This window comes from Cibotium barometz, chromosome 13 (assembly GCF_041138505.1).
Source record: "Cibotium barometz isolate CiBa-2024 chromosome 13, ASM4113850v1, whole genome shotgun sequence".
In the NCBI taxonomy this organism is placed as follows: domain Eukaryota; kingdom Viridiplantae; phylum Streptophyta; class Polypodiopsida; order Cyatheales; family Cibotiaceae; genus Cibotium; species Cibotium barometz.
This window is the reverse complement of record NC_141058.1, coordinates 5,452,411-5,472,437: the sequence shown is the minus strand read 5'-3', so window position 1 is coordinate 5,472,437 and position 20,027 is coordinate 5,452,411. Positions and strand designations below refer to the sequence as shown.

Sequence of the window (20,027 nt, the reverse complement as noted above, 5' to 3'; positions counted from 1 at the left end):
TCATGTATAAACAAGCCATGAAGGAATGGTGTCCAAATCTCAAGCTTAGGCATGTGTCCATAAAGGTTTGATGGATAATTAACGACATTTCTTGCTCCAAGAGCATGTGGTAGGTGAGCTAGGATGTGCTTCCTAGTATTGTAATACATCAACATATTATGAGATGAAGCAATGTACAAGCAATATACTAAATAGAAGCTTTGGGCGCCTACTTGACCATAGTTTAAGTGTGTGTGAACACTTACGACCATATATGTAAAGAAATTTCTCTCGTAATGCAAGTGCACTCTCCCATTGTTCAATTGAGCTTTCCCTCTTGCTAAACCTCTCTCTAATCTTCTCTCTAATGCATGCTAGTCAGTGTGTGTGAGTGATTTGCGGTGAGAGGAGGGAGTCGTGCACGTAATACAACACAATGTTATGACAACACTCGCACGGGAGAAGGTGAACGATAAGCTACCCCCATGACAATGTTGAGCTTGGAAACCTCAAGGGTTGTGAGCTTGGCCCCATCGAAAATATCTCCACCACGACACGTTGAGGTGAGTAGAGATGAGTGGTTCCCTCAAAGCTATCTCAGCCTTAAAATTTTGGGCATTGCTCCCTTAGCTTTATCATTTTCTTTTCTCTAATCTATGGTTTACCCATTGCTCACACTCTTGAATAGTGGAGTGCCACAAACGAGTGTGGAATTTGATGAGATTTATGTGGAAATGGTGTGGTCTTTGCCTTCTTTTTGCTCTCTTTGATGTGGTTTCTGCTTTCTTTTTGCTCTCTTTGATGTGGTTTCTGCTTTCTTTTTGCTCTCTGTTATGTGGTTTTTGCTTTCTTTTTGCTCTCTTTTATGTGTTAACATAGTTCCTAGATGCTTAATTTTTGTATGTTAACTAGGTTTTTTGTTGCAGTTGATTACATGAGCATGCTAGCATTCATACTAGGCAGCTTAATCAACAAAAAATTTCATAAAAAACAAAACCAAAATCTTGATTTTTGCTACTCTTCACTAATACACTAGTTTTTATAGTTGATTGCGCTAGATTTCCAAAAATGTCACTAGAAGAGGATTGTAACCCCAATGGAAAAATGGTGGAAATGACAGAAAGACCTAAGCATGGTTAGCCTGGGAGAAAATGAGTTTACCTAAAAAGGTGGGAGGCATTGGGATCCTGCATCTACCCATCCATGCCAAAGCAAGGGTAGTAACTAGTCTACCTAAATGTCTTTGGCAAAGAGGAGATCTGGACCAAGATGGTGAAAGAGGTAATAACTTTTGGAGTTTGTCCTAGATGCAAATCAGCGTTGGAGGATGGCAGACATGCCTTTTGGGATTGGCCTACAATTAGGGGGTCTTGGGGTAGAATTGGTAAATGGGTTTCAAGCTATATAGGGATACAAGGGTATTGGAGGGGTTGCCTGTTGGGGGACCTTGTCTGAAACTGAAGGGGCTATTAATTTGGCATTTTACCTTATTAGAACTGTTGTTTGTAGGAGATCTAGAACTCCAAGAGCTGCATGGTATTTCAAAGAGAACCAAATCAGGAGACATATGTGACTGAGTTGACGCATAAATGTGTTTGCAAATGCTAGTTTGTATATTATGTAAATAAAATGAGTGATAGTGCTTTTGTTGAGATTGTTCAGGCCCTTCAAGCAGGGATTAGATGAGTTGTTCTTTGACTGTGGAGATACTAGTACATACTAGTGTAACCTAACAAATCTTGATATGTGAGGGTTACACTAGGAAGGACTTGAAATTAAGACATCAAAGTTTGGGCCCAAAACCAAGAGATGGTATTTGAAGGAGAAGCAACCACTAATAAATTAAATATACTTTTTGCAGCCCTCATTGAGACTCCTATGGGCAAGAGACCTATTGGGAAGGTATGGACTAAAGAAAATAGTATGGAGGAGCGGATTCCAAAAGGTCGTACTACTAAATCTCTGCTTATGTTGGGATCAAACATGTAGCTTGTTGTTTAGTGTCTGGGAATAGGTTGGATGGAATTGATGGGAAAGGAAGTCGTTTTGTAATCAACTCTTGTAAATTGCTTTAAGTAGATATCTTATGTTCCCAAAAAAAAACCTTGGAAACAATCGGTGTGAAAATATTAGAACCTACCGATGTGAAACCCTTAGAAAGGGATGGAAGAAAACTTTTATATCAATATGAGAAACCTTGACACAAGCGTGAGAAAACCTTGACAATGGTGTGAGAAAACCTTCACTCCAACATGAGGAAAATTTGACACCGACATGAGAAAACTTTCACCTACAATGTCTAAGACACATATTCATAGAATACATGGCACGTGTGCAACTACTTTGGCAATTTTTGGCAATAGTTCTAATTTTGATCAAATTTATGTGCATTAATTTCCACAAAAAGGGTTGTAGACATGAGGAAAGGGTTGTACACATGAGGAAAGGTTGCTCACAAAAGTTTCAAACTCTAGATTCACGTGGATTTAGCCTAATGCAAAAAATAAAGTTTTAGACTAGTTTTTAAGATTTATTGAGATTTTTAAACTAGGGGTTGATGAACTGATCTACTAATTTTGATGAAACTATCAATCCCTAGTTAACAATGTAATCAACAATCTAATTAGGTTGAATTTAAGTCTAATGTCAAGAAAAACTTAGCGTGAGCTAATGTGAATGCAAATTGAAATTTAAAAAAAGCGCATAAAACAAAGAGATTAAGCTAAAAGTTTAAGAAAAAATATAACCATAAAAGCAAATGAATCCAAATTCAGTTACCTTTGGCAACCAAATTAATGGGATGGTTGGTGAATATCAAATTCCATCAAAGTAATAAGCATGATATACACAGAAATACACATCATATCAAAGCATATAATGTGGCTATCTCTGCAATGACTGCTAGAACAGCCAAGAGTGACCTACCCACAAGAAAATAGTGTGCATTGGCCTTAGCCCAATACATCATCATTTCCGCTTGTTTTTACCAAATGAGGATGCACTTCCCGGGGCTCCTGCTCCTTGCTTCTGTTTGGGTGCTACCAACTGTACCTCGAAGGTATCCAAATCTTCAACCAGTTTTCTTTCAGCACCTTAGTGTCAATTTAATCAAGAAAACAAAAAAAAACCTGGTCATTCAGCACATGGTGCCCTTCCAGAAATATTTGCACACATTATATCCATATTTACACTTGTAAATCTGTAAGTTGTAACAATGTGAGAAGTCTTTGGGTTCCTCTTACTTGTCACTGGAGACATGGAAGCTTGTTTTGGTACATCCACATCTTGGTCAATGGGCATAAGTGAGTGGCCGAGTGATGTGGATCGGTGTGGGGGATAAGTATCTGAGTATTCTGGAAAGAAGTTGTCATCTACGAAGCTTGACGAAAGGATCTGCAAATTTGCATTGACATCGTGCTCATAAACAGGCCTAGCCACTTTCAATGACCTCGCCGTTGGAGAGACTTTTGACTCTTGACTTCCAATTCTCACTGCTGTTTACAAACAAAATTGGGCTTCAAAAGAGTTTCACTTTGTTGTGATGTAGACATACATTGTGACAACACAATTAGGAGCAGCCTCAGAGATTTGTCCAGTATTATGGAAACGAGTTGATAAAATTTCATGATCTAATGGTCCATGTAATGTTGGGCAAGAAATCTAGGCACTGCTTTGAATAAGAAGATTCCAACCATTAAAATGCCGTCTTTGTTTTTCTATAGAATGCAGCCTTGTCAGCAGCTGAAGCATCTCATCCCTAATTGCTCTTTGTCTACTCCAAACCACCTTCTCAGCTACCATTCTCTCGTGTTTCTGGTATATCAAAAGGAGGAGTGCGGAGTCAGAGTGCATCCACTAAGATGTAAGTGTGAGGAAGCAATGAATTCCACATGCTGACTTGTTAACCCCATGTTGGAATGCTTGGATAGCTTACTGTTCAGGGTCTTCCATTCTCCTAAACACGGTGGTTGACATGTTTGATATGCAAAACCCGGTTTAGCAGTCAACCTCAACTCTTACAAAAACAACAAGCCTTGTCAATAACATGTGTCTTGTATCTACACACCAACAACTCCATTCACAGCAAGTTTCTACACTTTCGAGGGATTTGGAAGGCAAAAATGGGATAATGAAGCTCAATGCTGGGAATTACAATCTGGCTGCCAAAGATAAAAGCGCGTGGGTTTGATCTCATGACAGAATGTACAATGGGCCCGTGGATGTTTCAGTCTCCACACCCTTCTTTCTGCACATCTGCACATGAAACTCTTTGCATCTCTTTCAGTGTGTTTTGATGCGAAGTCCACAGTCTCTTACACTCAGAAGTGCTACCTTGATGCTACCAAAGTCTACTGAGCATGCCTCGAATTATTACTTACATCAAATACAACATAGCCTGCATACCACGATGACATGCTGGTTTACACCATTAATGCCCAAGAGTTTCACATGATTTACGGCCAACTAAGATGTCGAGTTTTTTCCCAAGGCAAAGGAGACACTCAACCATGATTAAGGCTGGCACTCTAAAGGGGAAAAGAATCACTTCAAACATTGAAGAAATCACAGTAGTAAAGGAAATACAATGTACAAACCTTTACATTGGCAGTGTCATGCTCGTAGTATTGAGTGGCATCTGTGATTCTCGCAGAACGATGGGCGACTAGGAAATCATGGGGGTGACCGCCCTGTCAAGAGGCATAAATCAGTTAGCATCCTAGACATCATGTCATCATAATTCAAATCTGGCTTTTTTTTTTGTTGTTGTTGAAAGATGCATGTCATCATAATTCAAATCTGCACCTTTCAAGGTGGTATGGACATCCCAAAAGAAAAAAAAAAGAGGATGTGATGTAGGGCATGTTGACAGTCTTTACCAGCTCCCATGGCTTGCAGAGGGCATTCATGAGAACAGCAGCCTCAATATCAACATCCTTCTCACCCCTCGGAAATGTAGTGGACTTTCGGGGTTTCTCCCTGAATCAACCCAAACGAATATGAGGGTGAAATGCTGCAAAAACAGAGACGCACACACACACACACACACGGAGTCGGCCCATGCCTTGTTTTCGTAGCTCCCATGGTGGCGTCAAGAGCTCTGGGTTCTGCCGCTTCCGCTTCTGGTTTTCTTCATCGGGAAGGTCGATCAAAAACACCTGCACAAAAACAAACCCGATGATAAGAATCCCACGATTGGGTGCATTCTGTTCATATCGCAGTTTTCTGCAGCTATATCCTACCTCTCGCGGAAGCTAGCAGCCATGATTTCAAAGAAACGCACAGCGTAGGAGAGCCAATTCTCGCTGTGATCAAGAGCGACACGCCTCTTAGAGCATGCAGATGCCCTTCACACGCATCTTTGGAAAACTGACGGAAATTTTGAGTACAGAAAAGAACGTCCGGACGCCCCGCCCGGCCCCACAAATTTGGGGTCCTTTCCCTTAAGGAGAAGTTCCTGCCAAGTTTGACGCGCAAGGGTCAAGGGGCAACCCTGTGACCATCTAAGGCCACACATAACAACGTTCCCAATGAGATGCAAACAAACACCAAGAGAGAAGATTTCGGCATGTCAGATTCTGTTTGAGATAGCGACACGCAACCACAACAAATTTCGCGACCGGTCTCAGCGGTGCATAAATTACTGAATTTGGATGGGGCCCTGAAGCTGAATAAGATTCAAATTGTATGGCTCCGATTCCACACACCTACAAGACGACCCCTCATCCTTGAGGGTGTAAGAAAACACAATAGCGGAAACAAGATCTTCACAATACAAAGCATTGAATTGCAGAAAGAAGTGGAGAGTAAACAATAGTACTACTTGCAAACTGTGATTGCAAACTACTGGCTATCCACCCACCCCTGTGCTCCGATAAGGAGCTTTGACAACGATCTAGAGGTGACGAATTACATGAGCACTTATTCTTCTCTCATAAATGCTATAGCCAGAGAGAAGAAAAATCTGTTTGGATGTGAGGCAGTTCTCTCTTGCATAATGTGGCTATACAGTGTAGGAAAGGATGGGATCATCCCAAGAGTACCGCTAGGAAGCAGGGCAGGGCTAGAAAGTATGGCCATCACACAAAAGTGCCACGAAGGCATCTGTGGAAGATCATTTGAAGAGCACCAAGGTTAGGAAGTAGGGCATCACACAAAAGTGCCAGGAAGGCATTTGTGGAGGACATCATTTGATAAAGCCTTGATGAAGTCAAAGAATAAATCTATGATGTACAAAAAAGGGGATTTGGTGTTGATGTTTGATGCTCGGCAGGATAAAACTTTTGATAAGAAGTTCTTACCCCATTGGAAAGGACCTTCTGAGGTGATTAAAATGTTGGATTGAGGAGCTATGGTGCTAAAGAGGTTGTAGGGAAGACAACTAACAAATGTATATAACTCCATCTATCTAAATCCTTTCCTATAACCAGAGCAACAATGAGCTTCAAGGAAGATGGCACCCTCACGGAGTAAGTCTCTTTAGCTTTAAGTCAATTGCATTGACTTAAGGGGGGAATTGTTATAAGCCAAAAAAATCCATGTATATATATGACAATAAGGAGCATCTGTATGGAGCATGTGACAAATCTCTAGCTAAGAGGTTGCTTATGTTGGTGCACATTACTAGATAAGGATTAATAACATTTTGGCTATTAAAGTGGGATTTGAAAAGAATCTCATTTTAATATTTATGGAGTGTCTTCTTGTAAAATAAAGAGGTGGGGGAGTGGCTATTGACTAGGGAGTTGTCCCATTCACACTCTACCGCACTTCTATCCACCCACATGTATAGATTAGATTTATCCCTCCGGAGGGTTCACCTAGAAGTATGTAAGTATGCATGTGAGTTCAAATTTTAAGGTAAATTTACAAAAATACATTTACATAAGGGCTTTTTTTTAATCGCTTTAAAAAAAACCCATAAGTCCATAAAGAAAAAGGGGTCATTTTATTCATGAAAAATTCACAGGGAAGGGGTTTTTTTAATACCCCTTGAACGCATGTGATACATAGGGTTTCTTAGTAGTGCACCCCCCGAGCTTCATCCACTTCACCTTGTCTCCCATGTGTGCATAGGATATGCCATGGCATTTACCCATGGACTCATGATGTCTCCACTTGTTATATAAAGAGGGTCATTCCTTTGTATTGGATCATCAAATCTTTCTTAGTAAAGATCTTGTTCTAGAAGTCCCCATCTTTAGTTATGTTTTTAGTTCTCTTCCCTAGATGTTAGAGTGGAAGAGAGTCCTTAAACAATCAATTGTATTGGTTTGTAGTCTTCTCTCTAAAAAGGTAAGTTTTGACTTGTACATAGTTCAGCTTCATATCATCATGGTGTGATAGTATGATTGGGTTTGTGTATGCGTTAAAAGAGCACTACTTGTAACATAGAGCAGGTGTGAGGTGTTGAGAGATTGAGAGTGCTTTCTTATTCAATCCCTAAAGGGATTTTGGATCTACTCCCTCAACGAGTAGATAAGCCATCATGCATAGATAGGCTGTTATTTGTTCATGCTTTTTGTAAGAGCTTGGCTCAAATTTTTTGTAACTCAGCAATGTAAATGATGTTTATACAAATATTAATATCAATCCCATCATCTTCATGTGTAATTTCATGTCGGATAACTTCTTTCAAAATCCCTCAAATTTGAATACCTATTGTGGTACCAATGGCATAATGGGATAGACTGGGGCTAGTAGAGCTTCCAACCCCAGTCTATCCCATTTTGCCAAAAATAAATAAAATATAGAGTCGATATAACAGTTGGTATGAGCATTGATAATAACCAGAGTCAGTATAAGCTCTGATATGATCGTTGGTATGAGCATAGCTATAAGCATCGGTAATTACCAGAGAAGGGGTAGCATCGATAATTATGAGAGTTCATTATAAGCATCGATAAGTGAATATACCGACACTTCTAAGTATAAGCATCAATAGAGGCATCGATAAGTGAATGTACCAACACTTCTATCCATGATCTTATTGACGCTTTGGATACCCTGATGCTTACAAGAGGGGAAAAGGTAAAAAAGTTCCTAAGTCTAAGACATCGGTGTGGGTAATGGTTGGGATCATTCCCTTGTAGTGCATTTTAGGTAAATTACAAAAAAAGTTTAGGATAAGCCTAGATTTTTATTTATTTTTTGTTGTTTTTCTTGCAATAGAGAAAATAGGTAGGTTAGCAAGTGATTAGAAAATATTAAAGAAGCAAAAAAGCTTTTTAAAAAACACAACTCTCGATTTTTGCTAACTTTTATTAAACCAGTGGTTTTTCAATTAGTGGTAGAGAGATTAAAAAACCCAAAAAAAAAACTATTGATATTGTGTTAATTGGGTCTCATTGAGCTTAAAACCATGACCCCCATGCGTAAGAGACTTGATCTTGATAGGAAAAACATTCATTTTCGCACCTCCAAATCTAACAATTGTCCAATTGGTTTTCTACATCGTGAAAATCATTTTTCACGTCGTGAAAGTCTCCTTGCTTTTAAGTCATGATTGTAGGGATTACCTTGCTACTAAAAACAGTAAGTCCTTATATCAGAATCTTATCCTCTTATCCATAAAAATCAAGAATCTTTCATGTTGTGAAAAAACTACTGGTTTTTCATGCTCGTGAAAATCTTGAAATTTTTTATAAAGGAAAGATTTGTATCATAAATCATTATTTGATCATCAAGGATAACATTTTGCATCAAAATAAGCCTCCTAATCGAATTTCAAAATTTATGCCTAATCATGTAGTTTTTCACGCTGTGAAAAACTCAATGCTCTATCAGTTTTTAATTTAAAAGCTATCACTTGAGTATTGTATATACATGCATATGTATCATACATTGAAAACCTCAAGACCCTATCAATTATTAATTCAAAAGTGGTCATCTGAGGTATTGCAGTATTGCATATACATGTATGTATATGTATCATACATCATACATTTTAAAAAAAATCAATTACAAGGTGGAGCTATCACCGTGAAAAACCGTGCAGTTTTTCACGCCATGAAAAACTCTATTATGTGGAAATAAATATTTTGACAAAACATAAACCTAGGTATGGTGAGTGGAATTTGGCTTATTTAGACCCGTCCTCATGCACTTAAAATCCAAGATGGTGATTGGTAATGATCTCGCTTAGTGCATCTAGCCACCGTGGATCCCTCTTTGAGGCATACATGCATAGAAACAAAGAGAGACAAATTGACTCAATTTCAAATCATGTGCACATGGCAGTTAAGCACTTGTGCTAGCATTTATGGATGTAAATTGGATTAGCTACATTTTCACTTCACTTAAGACGCTATTTGCATGAAAGTCTCTCTTATCCAAAAAAATAACTCACCAAAAATATCTAGATATTAAAAAAAATCTAAACAGATTACAAAACCCAAAGAACATCTAAACAAGTTATAAAACTCCAGCAATTCAAACAAAACAAAAAAATATAAAATAGTGTTTTTACTTGAGAATTGTGCGCGAACTCATTAAGGATCATTCAACATAATACATGGCCAATCTAGAGGGATTAAGCCCTTGTTGAGGAAGCTGAACAAGGGGTGGAAGCATGTTAACATGATACACTTTTTTGTGTCCGTGAACAAGTGCTAGTTAGCATGACTTTTTATAATGATTTTTGGATCCAAAGATGACCCAGAATGCAAAATTTCCTATCATGCTATACATCATTGGAAAGCTCTTGAAGAAGAGAATCTTAATGCATAATCTCCGAAAACTTCTAATTTTATTTGCAAAAGTTTTAGCACATGCCCATTTTTTATTTGAGCACTATCATGCTATACATCATTGGAAAGCTCTTGAAGAAGAGAATATTTATGTATAATCCCAAAAACTTCTAATTTTATTTGTAAAAGTTTTACCACATGCCCATTTTTTATTTTAGCACTACTAAAAGCACTGTTAACCTTAAAAAGCATAGCACGTTAACATGCTTCCACCCTAAGATAGTAGATGAAATCTACCAACCATTGAGATCTATGTCTCAAGTACAACTCTCAGTCATAGACTTTAGCAATATTGAACAGCCTTAGAAGGGGGGGTTACACAGGTGAACGGTGCTCTAAACTTAAGAGGAGTTGCACATGGCCCAAGCGATGCGTTTAGAACCCTAGCCATAAAGATCTCTAAGCTCATGGGAAGATATGATGAATCTACCAATCTTATTTAACTCATGCAATTGATTAAGCAATGATGTTAAGCTTTTGGACATTCGAACTACCCTACAAAGGTACATGTATTGAATCTATGCTTAGTGGGTATGATTCCATTGTACACATTGGGAACTCATAACAATGTTGAGAGTCTTGATGAAGAACTTAACATAATGGACCAATTCATTGATAATGTTGAGAGTTATGATGCATAAGTTAACATAATGGGAACTCTTGATAATGTTGGGAGTCATGATGAAGAACTTAATATAATGGACCAACTCTCGTACAATGCACATGAAAGTCTAAACTCAATACTTCCTCTTGAGACATCTCTCAAGGTATGTCTAAACATTCTAACGAGTAAGAATGTTGAATGGAAAACAGTGTTAGTTTACCTTAATTTTAATCATAATATCATATCCTAGGAAACTTGGACATCTTTGGGTGTGGCAACTAACAATCATGACTGGAGACTATGTTGTGCTAGATGCAAGAGGGGAACCTATTGAAAACTTTGGCCATCTCAAACAAGCCATACTCATAGTGAGTGGAACTATAGTATGTGCAAGTTCAACACTTATAGATAAAATCATCCTTGGTGGAGTCTGGATGGGTATGATGTGCTTTTGTAGGAGAAGGAGGAGGAGGAGACCTCACAAGAGTTGAAATAATCAGTGCACAGCATGAACCCAACTTCAAGCTTCTAAGATTTAATGTTGGATGAACTCCTCATAATAATCATAACAATTAAAGTTCAACTTTACTCATGGCATGAGTATAATCTTATAATATTTGAAATGTGGGATTTATTACGCCAACCTACACTACAAACTCATCCTGAGTGGATTTCATTCACAAAGGGGACATGAATATGCCATGTTTAGGATACTTTGAATAAACAATCCATAAACCTACCCCTTTCTCAAAGTACATGAATATGCCATGTTTGAGGTACTTTGAAGCAATCCATATGAAACTTAGCCCCCAAGTTGCAACTTCTTTGCGATTCAGTATGTGCTGGAAAAGCAGATTTTATTTTGGTAATGTGAATGTATTATCAACCAAGCTAAACTATGTGCTTCACCAACATTACAATCTGATGTTAGTATGTGAATGGATAATCACCTGAGCTAAACTATGTGCTTCACCAACATTATAATCACCTTGTAGGTCCACAACATGGAGATGGTAGTACCACTTTATGACAAAGAGGATCCTTAATGATCTTTATGATGCTAAGTGCAAAAGGCTACTAGCTTTCACACCATAAGCCTCTCTTGCTAAAGACCTTCTTCACTCTTTGACAAAGTCTATATTCCTTTAACTCTATCCTCTCCATCTAGGAAACATGCTTCTATTTTCAAATCCTTAACCTTGATAGCCACTCTTAATGAATATGTCTTTCTCATACCATGTCAACACTAACCATAAGGGTTAAATCTTACTCTGACAAGGGTAACCCTATGCAACTCGTAACATTAATAGAATCTCTTAGTCTCTCCAACAACTAACCCACTGATAAATTAAGACCTACTCTCTACATGAGCAGTCTCTATTAACCCCTTTTTGGCTTAATCAAGGCACTCCCTACTACACACACGAGATTAGAAAAATAATGTAAACGGCACTATAAACATTGAATATATTATGAGAAAAAATGGAAAATGACCACAAGGTTAAGTTTAGGTGCCCTTAGAAGTGTGAATAAGGTCCAATTATATATAAGTGACTTTCTCTTAATGAAAAAACACAAAGCCCCTTTGGGCAAATTTAGTCTTGCTTATCTACTTGCTCTTGTCTTGTGTGTGTGAGAGAGAGTTAAGAGTAGAGTGCATGAATCTTGGTGCATGTACCTCTTGTTTGTTGTGAGAGTAAGAAAGAGTGAGAGAGGTGACTCCTTGCAAGGAGGTGAGGCAACTTCTTTGTGGTGACAACAAGGAGGAGAATTTGGGAGCTCAGAGCTAGCAACCATTGGTGGTTCGTAGAGGTCAAAGCTGAAAGCAAGGTAAGTTTCACGATAGTTGTTTCTTATTCCACAATTTGCTAAAATGGTAGAGTTCTTATGAGGAATAAGCCATAACAGCTTTGGCGCCACCATTGGGGACCTAAGCTTGCTTCTTCTAGCTTCTTTCAGTCCCTTTTTCCTTCTTCATACATGGTTATATAACAACCCTTATTTTCAGTTTTGTTGAGGTTTGGAGAAAAGTTGTGTGTGGATAAGGTTTCTATAAAGTGGTGGAATGTATGGTAGACTACATTTTTGTGTTGTTTTTTTGTGAAAGGAGTGGTGTGTGAGTACTTGGGAAACTTGGAGGAAGGCATACCAATCGCTTTTTGTTTAATTTTTTGATTTTTCAGCATACTACTTTTTCACGTGAAAAATCAGTGTGTGAGTTTTTGTCTTTTTTTCAAAAAATAATAAAAACAATAAAAGTATTGTTATTTGAGTCATTATAAAAAATTTATTACCTTAGCCATAGTCAAAATTCTCAAATTGTATTCTTTGAGCCCAAAAAAAAATTTAAACCATCAAAATCAAGAACTTAGTATATCCCTAGTTTTTAATGCCTTTATAAGTTTTTGTGGTCGTACAAAAACCCAAACATTTTCACGTCAAGAAGAAGTCCCAAAAATCATGCCATGATTTGTGCGATTGTTTGGCCAAAAATAGAAAATATTATCCTCTTACCTTTAAATAATTATGACATGAAAAATCAAAATTTGACAGTTGAATTATTGAGTTCTTCACGTATGAAAAACTCCAAGATATACTTGCGTGAATTTCTTGATAAATTCATGTCAAAATAATTTAATAATTGAGGATAGTGAGATGTCCACATAAACTAAATTAATCATCTAAGTTCTCTACAAGTGATTTTGACACAAAAGGATAAAAAATTTTGGCAAGGTTTTTCATGACCGTGAATTTCTTGAGATATTGATGACAAATTATCTCATTTATTCAAACTTCTAAGGTGACCAATGTAAAAATCTTGTCAGACTACATTAGTGGTGATTTTTCATCCTAAATCCTGATTTCCTTGCGTACATGCAAACAGTGCTATTGCAAGGGCAAGAGAGATTTCCCCAGTAAATGCTAAAATTCCATCCTTTCCCATGACCTCAGGTAGAGAGGAGAATCATAGAGAGACCCATCTATGAAGGGGTAGAGAGGAGCATCATAGAGATACCCATCTATGAAGGGGGAGGGGGAGATGGTATACACTTCATAGAACTAGCCTATAAGCTAACCCCAATCTTAACCACACCCCAACTAATTTGTTAAGGATGGCAACTAAAATAGGTAGGGGTGGCAACAAGGGAACTAGGGATTGTTCAAGCTCATGCCCCGATCTTAACCACACCCTAACTAATTTATTAGCGATGGTAACTGAAATAGGTAGGGGGTGGCAACAAGGGAATTGGGGATTGTTCAAGCTCATGCCCCAAGCCAAAGTCCCATAAAGCCATCTCACATAGCTAAACTAATGCACAGCTTCATGGAGAAGGGAATCCCATCCAACACATGTAAATCTTTGAGTCTATTCTTGAGACATGTGGGCACATCGAGATCCATTCTTTTTCCCTAACATTAGGTGGGAAGGCACATCAGTGGTATAGGATGCTTAAGCTAGAAGATAAAGTCACTCAGCTTAATCCATAAGGATGCTAAAGCCAAAAGATAAAGTCACTCAGCTTAATCCATAAGGATGCTTAAGCCAAAAGATAAAGCCAGTTTCACTCGGCTTAAGAATGTCTCTCCCTAACATTAGGTAGGACATCAGTGGTAAAGGATGCTTAAACCATAAGATTAAGTCAATTTCACGCGGCCTAAGAATGTCTTTGTGCTAGGCTTTGCTATGTTAAGATCAAATTTCATACAATGAATGCCCGCATATTTGCAATATATTTCCCCAAGGGAAAGAAGCACTAAATGCTGAAATTAAATCCTTTCCCAAGGGGAAGAAGCACTAAATGTTGAAATTCCACAACCTTGAGTAGAGAGGGGCATCATAGAGGGACTCATCCATGAAGGAGGAAGTAAAGCATCTTCCAGAAGTTTGTGTTGATCATGTCTTCAAAGGTAGTATGCATGTACAATGAAAGACAACAGAGCTTATGATAATAGTGCATGATACCACTATCTAAAGACCCTATGTTAAGATCAAATTTCATGTCCTTGTAGTTGTAGTTGTGCACATAGTCATCCTAGATGTCAATTAGAAGAATAATGAGCTTGAAAAACCTAACAATGGTGAATATGATTGGATCTGGGATGACTCTCCATGCATGCATCTATTGTCAACATAAACTATCTATGCTTATTTAGAGTCTCAACCCTACTATGCTCAAAAGTAAGGAAAGTTATAAATGAAATGCGAGTCTCGGGCTAGCCTTTCCTTGAACTCTCTATCAATAAATCTTATTTTAAATAGCATGCATTATGGATCAATTCTAAGGTGCCATAGAGAAACCCTATAGATGTTAGCATATTGCTTGATTATAAGGAATGACACCCTCCAGGCTGGCTGGATACCAAATTTTTCTTCTTGGACTTCACCATTAGCATCAGCCTGGATTTCTTCATATTAGCCCTTCGCGTGTGATTGTGAATTCTCCTCCTTCCATCTCTTGTAGGCGTGGGAAATCATGAATGTGACAAGGTAGATTTCTAGCAAATTAGCAAGCCATGGGTTCACGAGCCTTGATCTTCTTACTATGTTTCCCCACAATGACTCTTGTTGATCCATATGTCCAAGTTCCACCTCTTTTGGCCTATCCTCTACCAAGGGATATGGTAGATGTGTTATTTGGGGGGAAATTATATAGGCCTCAACTTGAATTGGTGTTGTTGGATCAAAAGGTGTTATCTATAAGAGGGCATGTTGCCACATGCTTTGGGGTTTAAGTAATGGATTACCTATAATGATTACTTATTTTCCATCGAGAGAGCCAAGATTGGATCTTTGTTGTAATCTACTGGCCCCTCTTGACAATGCTGTAGTGAGTCTCTAGATGGTCATCTAGTGTTTTCTCGGGGGCTAGAGGGTTAGTTATGAAATCAAAAGAAGTGGAAGGGAAATCACTCTCAGTTGGTGGTGGGTTGGTTTTTGTTGGGTTTCTAGTCCGCCCTTTATATGTGTGTATGTGTTCCTCCTAAATAACCCTCATATAGCCCTACTCTTATGAGTAAGTATGTATACATGGGAGCACCCTCTTAAGCCTTTAGCTAAGCAATGATCTCATCACCTTTTAGGTAGATATTATCTCCTGTTATTTAGACCTTTAAGTTAGCGAAAGATAAGGCTCAGTCAAGCCTATAAAAAGGCCCTTGTACTTTCATTTCAAATCAATCAAAGAAATACTTATGCCAATCATTCTTGCGCTTTTACTCTCAGATACACTCACTTTGATTCGCTATCTCACCCTGCATAGTCTCCTACTCCTGCACACTATGTTATTAAGAGACTAAGGTTTTGTAAAAGGGGAAGAGAAAGGTGTGTGTGTGAATGGACTTATGGTCCACTAGCTCACCTATTTAAAGGTGGAGCTAGAAGGCATTGTATGAGCAAGAAGCTTAGTTGTATTTTGAGCAACTTAATAGGCAAGATTTTTTCTTGTATTTTGTGAGTCTCTCTCCTCCACATATTTGATCTAGCATGAGCACCACAAAATTCTAACATGGTATCAGAGCTTTGGTTGCTTAGGTCACTTTTGTGGTGTAGAATAGGTCAACTTTATTATCTTTTTCTTTGTGGAGCTGAACCTCCTGCCAGTGGAGCAGCTCCAACACCTTGTGGAGGCAAGAACTCGGGGAGTTTTCAACTGGGAAAGTGTAGAAGACGTCTGAGCGCTCAAGATCGTACAGCTCATCAGTCAATTTCTCTTTTCCTGGCCGCGGCATTGCCGTCTGAGCAGATCGGCACAGATTTTTGGCTGCCGTCGATGCCGTACAGCTATCCGCCAATTGTAGGTGACTATTGACTGTGTGGGCTTAGGGTTTTTGAAGCCCATAACATCAAGGTCTTACAGTCCAGGTCTCAGCCCTAATGGTAGCTTGACGCGCTCACAACAAGAAAAAAAACCAGGCTGCTCTCTTTGAAAGCCATTGAAGCTTCCATTAAAGCTTCAAAATTAAGTCTTTTTTTGCACTAATCCTCTCCTCTTAGCTTCAAATCTCTTGAGCGCTTCTTGAAGTGTTTTTGCTCCAGATTCTTTGATGTTATGGGCATACACCATGAGGTGTTCATGGGCCTCATTCTCATCAAGCTTCATCAACATCATCTTCCAGTGCACAAAGCTTCTCAAAGTGTGCTTATAAGCACTAATAGTGTTGATTAACACTAATAAGGCTTCTAATCTAGCAAAAGGGGAGGCATTCCAAAGTGTTTCTAAACACTAAGAGTGTTCTTAAACACTAATGGTGAATCTAATCACCAATGCAAGTGTCATTAGACACGCTAGAAATGTGCTCTTAAGCACTAATCGTGTTTTTAAACACTAATGGTGATCTTAATCACCAAACAAAGTGTTCTTTGACACTAATGAAGCTAATCTCCATCAGAATTAGTGGTTGGGCACAAACCCTAAGTTCTAAACCATAAGCTTCACCATCTTAATCTCCTTTTTTATGTAACATCCTTGGCTTGATTAAGGGTTGTTGCACTCTCATAAGCCTTTCTCTTTCTACTTAAGCCAAAACATCACAAATTTTTGGTTTTTTCTTCTTCATAAATCAGCCCATTACTCTCTAGTAATCTCCTTCAATACCCAATGTCAAAGGACAACACCTAAATTAAGAAGTTCTCAGGAGAGGGCTTCCACACTTGGCAAGTCCTTGTCAAGTATGATGTCCAAAGGTTTTTGGCCATTTATCTCCAGCACTAAGGTTATTGATTGAACTAAGGCTGAAGATATTGAAGATGATGAGAGGGCACAAGCCATCATCATGCTTCATCTTGATGAGGCTCTCATTCACCATGTGGACCGGCTTTCGACTGCAAAGGAGAAATGGGATGAGCTTGATAAGCTCTATGGAGCGCGTGGTAAGAATTCCAAGATCTCACTTAAAATTGAATTTTTCAGCTTGGAACTCAAAGAGGGAGATGGCATTGGAGCCTTCATCTCTCACTTGAAGGGCCTTATGGCTCAACTCGCATCAGTGAATGCGAGAATGGATGAAGATGATGCAGTGGCTGTTTTGCTAAAAGCAATCAAGAAGGTGTACCCCACCTTAGTCACCACCCTGAAGAACATACCTAATCCCACCCTTGAAGGAGTCATTCAATCTTGTATTGATGAAGAAAAGAGGCCAAAGGGAGGATCAAAATCTTCAAATGCAATAACTTCATCGAATATCGAACAAGCTTTGTCACATCAAGTGATCAAAGTAAGATGTGTCCATTGCAAAAAGGTGGGTCATTTGGCAAATAATTGTTGGATCAAATATCCCAACAAAATGAAATGTAACAAGTGTAAACAAATGGGACATATCACTTCTAAATGTCCTAACAAAGAGTCAGAGGCTAACTTTGTATCAGCCTCTAACTCCACTGAGAAATTATTTTAAATCTCAATGTAACCACACCTATATTCCTAACCTTGTACACCTAATGTTATAAAGGCAACCTATGATGAGGACGAGTATGCCTTGTAATCTCCCCTTTATTTATTATTTTTTTGTTCAAGTCAATATGGGTCCTCTACCCGGGTAGTCCACCCAAAATGTGTATTCCTTTGTTAGCATGTGTCTGTTTCCACTATGATGTCGAACTACTCTCTATATAGAGTAAGGGGGGGGGGGGGGGGGGCTAGTTTAGGGAGCTAAGGGATTTCATGTGTGGTCAAGCTCCTATCAAGCCTAACATGAGAGTTTCAGGTGTTGGTACACACTATGACCTTTTGTATCATGTGTACAATCATGGGCCCAAATCAACATGAATATGAAGGCTACCCACATAACACCTCGTTGACTCCGAAGGGGGGTTTGTTGGGTTTTGTAGTCTGCCTTGTGTCTACCCTTCATGTGTGTGTATGTGTTCCTCCTAATTAACCCTCGTATAGTCGTACTCTTATGAGTAAGTGTGTATACATGGGAACACCCTCTTAAGCCTTTAGCTAAGCAGTGATGTCAACACCTTTTAGATAGATATTATCACCTGTGATTTAGGCCTTTAATTTAGCCTAAGATAAGGCTCAACCAAGCCTATAAAATGCCCTTGTACTTTTCAAATCAATCAAAGAAGTACTCATGCCAATCATGCTTGCGCTTTCACTCTCACACTCACTTTGAGTCGCTCTTACACTCACTTTGAGTCGCTCTTACACTCTCTGCACAGTCTCCTACTCCTACACACCATGTGAACTTCAAGTCTTCAACAATTTTTCCCTTATAATTATTATCATAAACATTACATAAGTATGATGTTATAAGGCTAAACACTAAGTAGGTGTGGTCCTCATCTTCTTTGTGCTCATCCTTATGCCCATCTCATTGGAAGGTGATGGAGTCTTCTTAGAGATGTAGAAATCGTGAAAGGGGTGTAGATCCTCTTCCTCTAGGAATGAAGAGTATTCTATGTGCATTTGATCAAAATGATACACAAGTGTGGTTAGGAGAGTATGTAGATGTGCCATATGATATCAAAAAGCTTTAGAATACCGTAAGGATGGTAAGTTCTACTAATATGTAGAAATAGATATTGATGAGTGTCTCATGCCTGTAATGGTAGGGACACACACACACTCACCACCATCACAACACACACACACAGAGCAATGCGTAGAAACCAAGAGAGAGAGCCAAGAACCATCTTGATTCATTCATGAATAACTCCTCTCTCTCTCTCTCTCTCACGTACAAGAAGAGGCATATACATCCCCTCATGTAACTCCTCATATCAAATATGTAAAAATGTGTCTCTAAAACATAATAGTGCATTCACATGCTAATACTAAGGTGCATACATAATGTGGGTAAATCAGGCGCTAACACCTGGCACAGCCCAATGGGTGAATTTGAAAAATTTGACCTCTGAACCCACTTATTTCCCTTGATCAATCTGATGGAATTTGATAAACCCTCAACTTGATGCACCACACCGAGTCAAGACTATGCTGGAAAATAGAGAGAGAAGAGCTTGGTGCAGTATACCAAGGTTCAAACTACCACCAAACATGGTTGTCTACCAAACCCAAAAGAAAGAACTTATTGTGCTAAAATGACTAAATATCTGCAGAACATTGAGCAGGAACAAAGTCTCCCTGCATTGGAGCATTTTCAAGGTTTTCCTGATAATCTGGCTGCTCTTGTAGACAATCCCATGTGCCACACTTGAAATTTAGATTTCAACATTTTAGGCTAGAAATAATTTGATAATATCAGAAGATTGGTGATGTTCAAAACATCATGCATACCATCTAGCATCAAAACATCACATTTTACAATATCAAAGCTGCCTCCCGGATCATTAAAGCTATGTGGTGGATCATCTGGTACCAACACTTCTAGGCATAAAACCAGAGATAATATTGCACACTGCATTAAATCAGTCAGCATAAAGACATATAGCCATGCTGAAATAATGACATTGACATCATCTTCATCATCTACAACTTTGACCACAAACAAGCCATCATAATATGTTAACATCTTCAAAAACTTGAACTTCAGGATCCACCTCCAGAAAACTCGGCTATGAAATTTGGACACATGAACCAGAACATACAAATTTTGATTTGCAATACTAGAAAAATCAACTTTGAAAAACATCCACATATATTCCCATTACTGCACATCCAACTTCAAGTCCAATAAATTCTCTAAAGCTAGAAAATATAGCTTTTCGGTAAAATTGCCTAATATAGGATCAC

At 38.6% G+C, this 20,027-nt stretch overlaps 1 protein-coding gene across 2 annotated transcripts; it reads right to left on the bottom strand.

Annotated features, from left to right (window-relative positions):
* Positions 1-2,722: 2,722 nt before the first annotated feature.
* LOC147632302 (uncharacterized) lies at positions 2,723-5,363 on the bottom strand. 2 transcript variants are annotated; one of them, XM_086807118.1, is made up of 7 exons: positions 5,220-5,363; positions 5,042-5,135; positions 4,857-4,956; positions 4,575-4,667; positions 3,672-3,792; positions 3,222-3,473; positions 2,723-3,071 (listed from the first exon to the last, which is right to left on the bottom strand). In XM_086807118.1, the coding sequence occupies exons 2-7, from the start codon at positions 5,059-5,061 to the stop codon at positions 2,947-2,949; spliced, it is 711 nt and encodes a 236-aa protein (XP_086663244.1). In that variant the 5' UTR covers positions 5,062-5,135; positions 5,220-5,363; the 3' UTR covers positions 2,723-2,946. The 2 variants fall into 2 exon arrangements, with proteins under 2 accessions (XP_086663244.1, XP_086663245.1); XM_086807119.1 differs by having other exon boundaries at positions 3,222-3,470.
* Positions 5,364-20,027: the final 14,664 nt, after the last annotated feature.

Excerpts from the sequence above, each read along its gene's own strand:
- LOC147632302 (XM_086807118.1), bottom strand. The coding sequence starts at position 5,061 with ATGGGAGCTACGAAAACAAG. Across the intron at positions 4,957-5,041 it reads ATGGGAGCTACGAAAACAAG|GGAGAAACCCCGAAAGTCCA; the intron begins GCATGGGCCGAC and ends GGGTTGATTCAG. Across the intron at positions 4,668-4,856 it reads TCTGCAAGCCATGGGAGCTG|GGCGGTCACCCCCATGATTT; the intron begins GTAAAGACTGTC and ends GCCTCTTGACAG.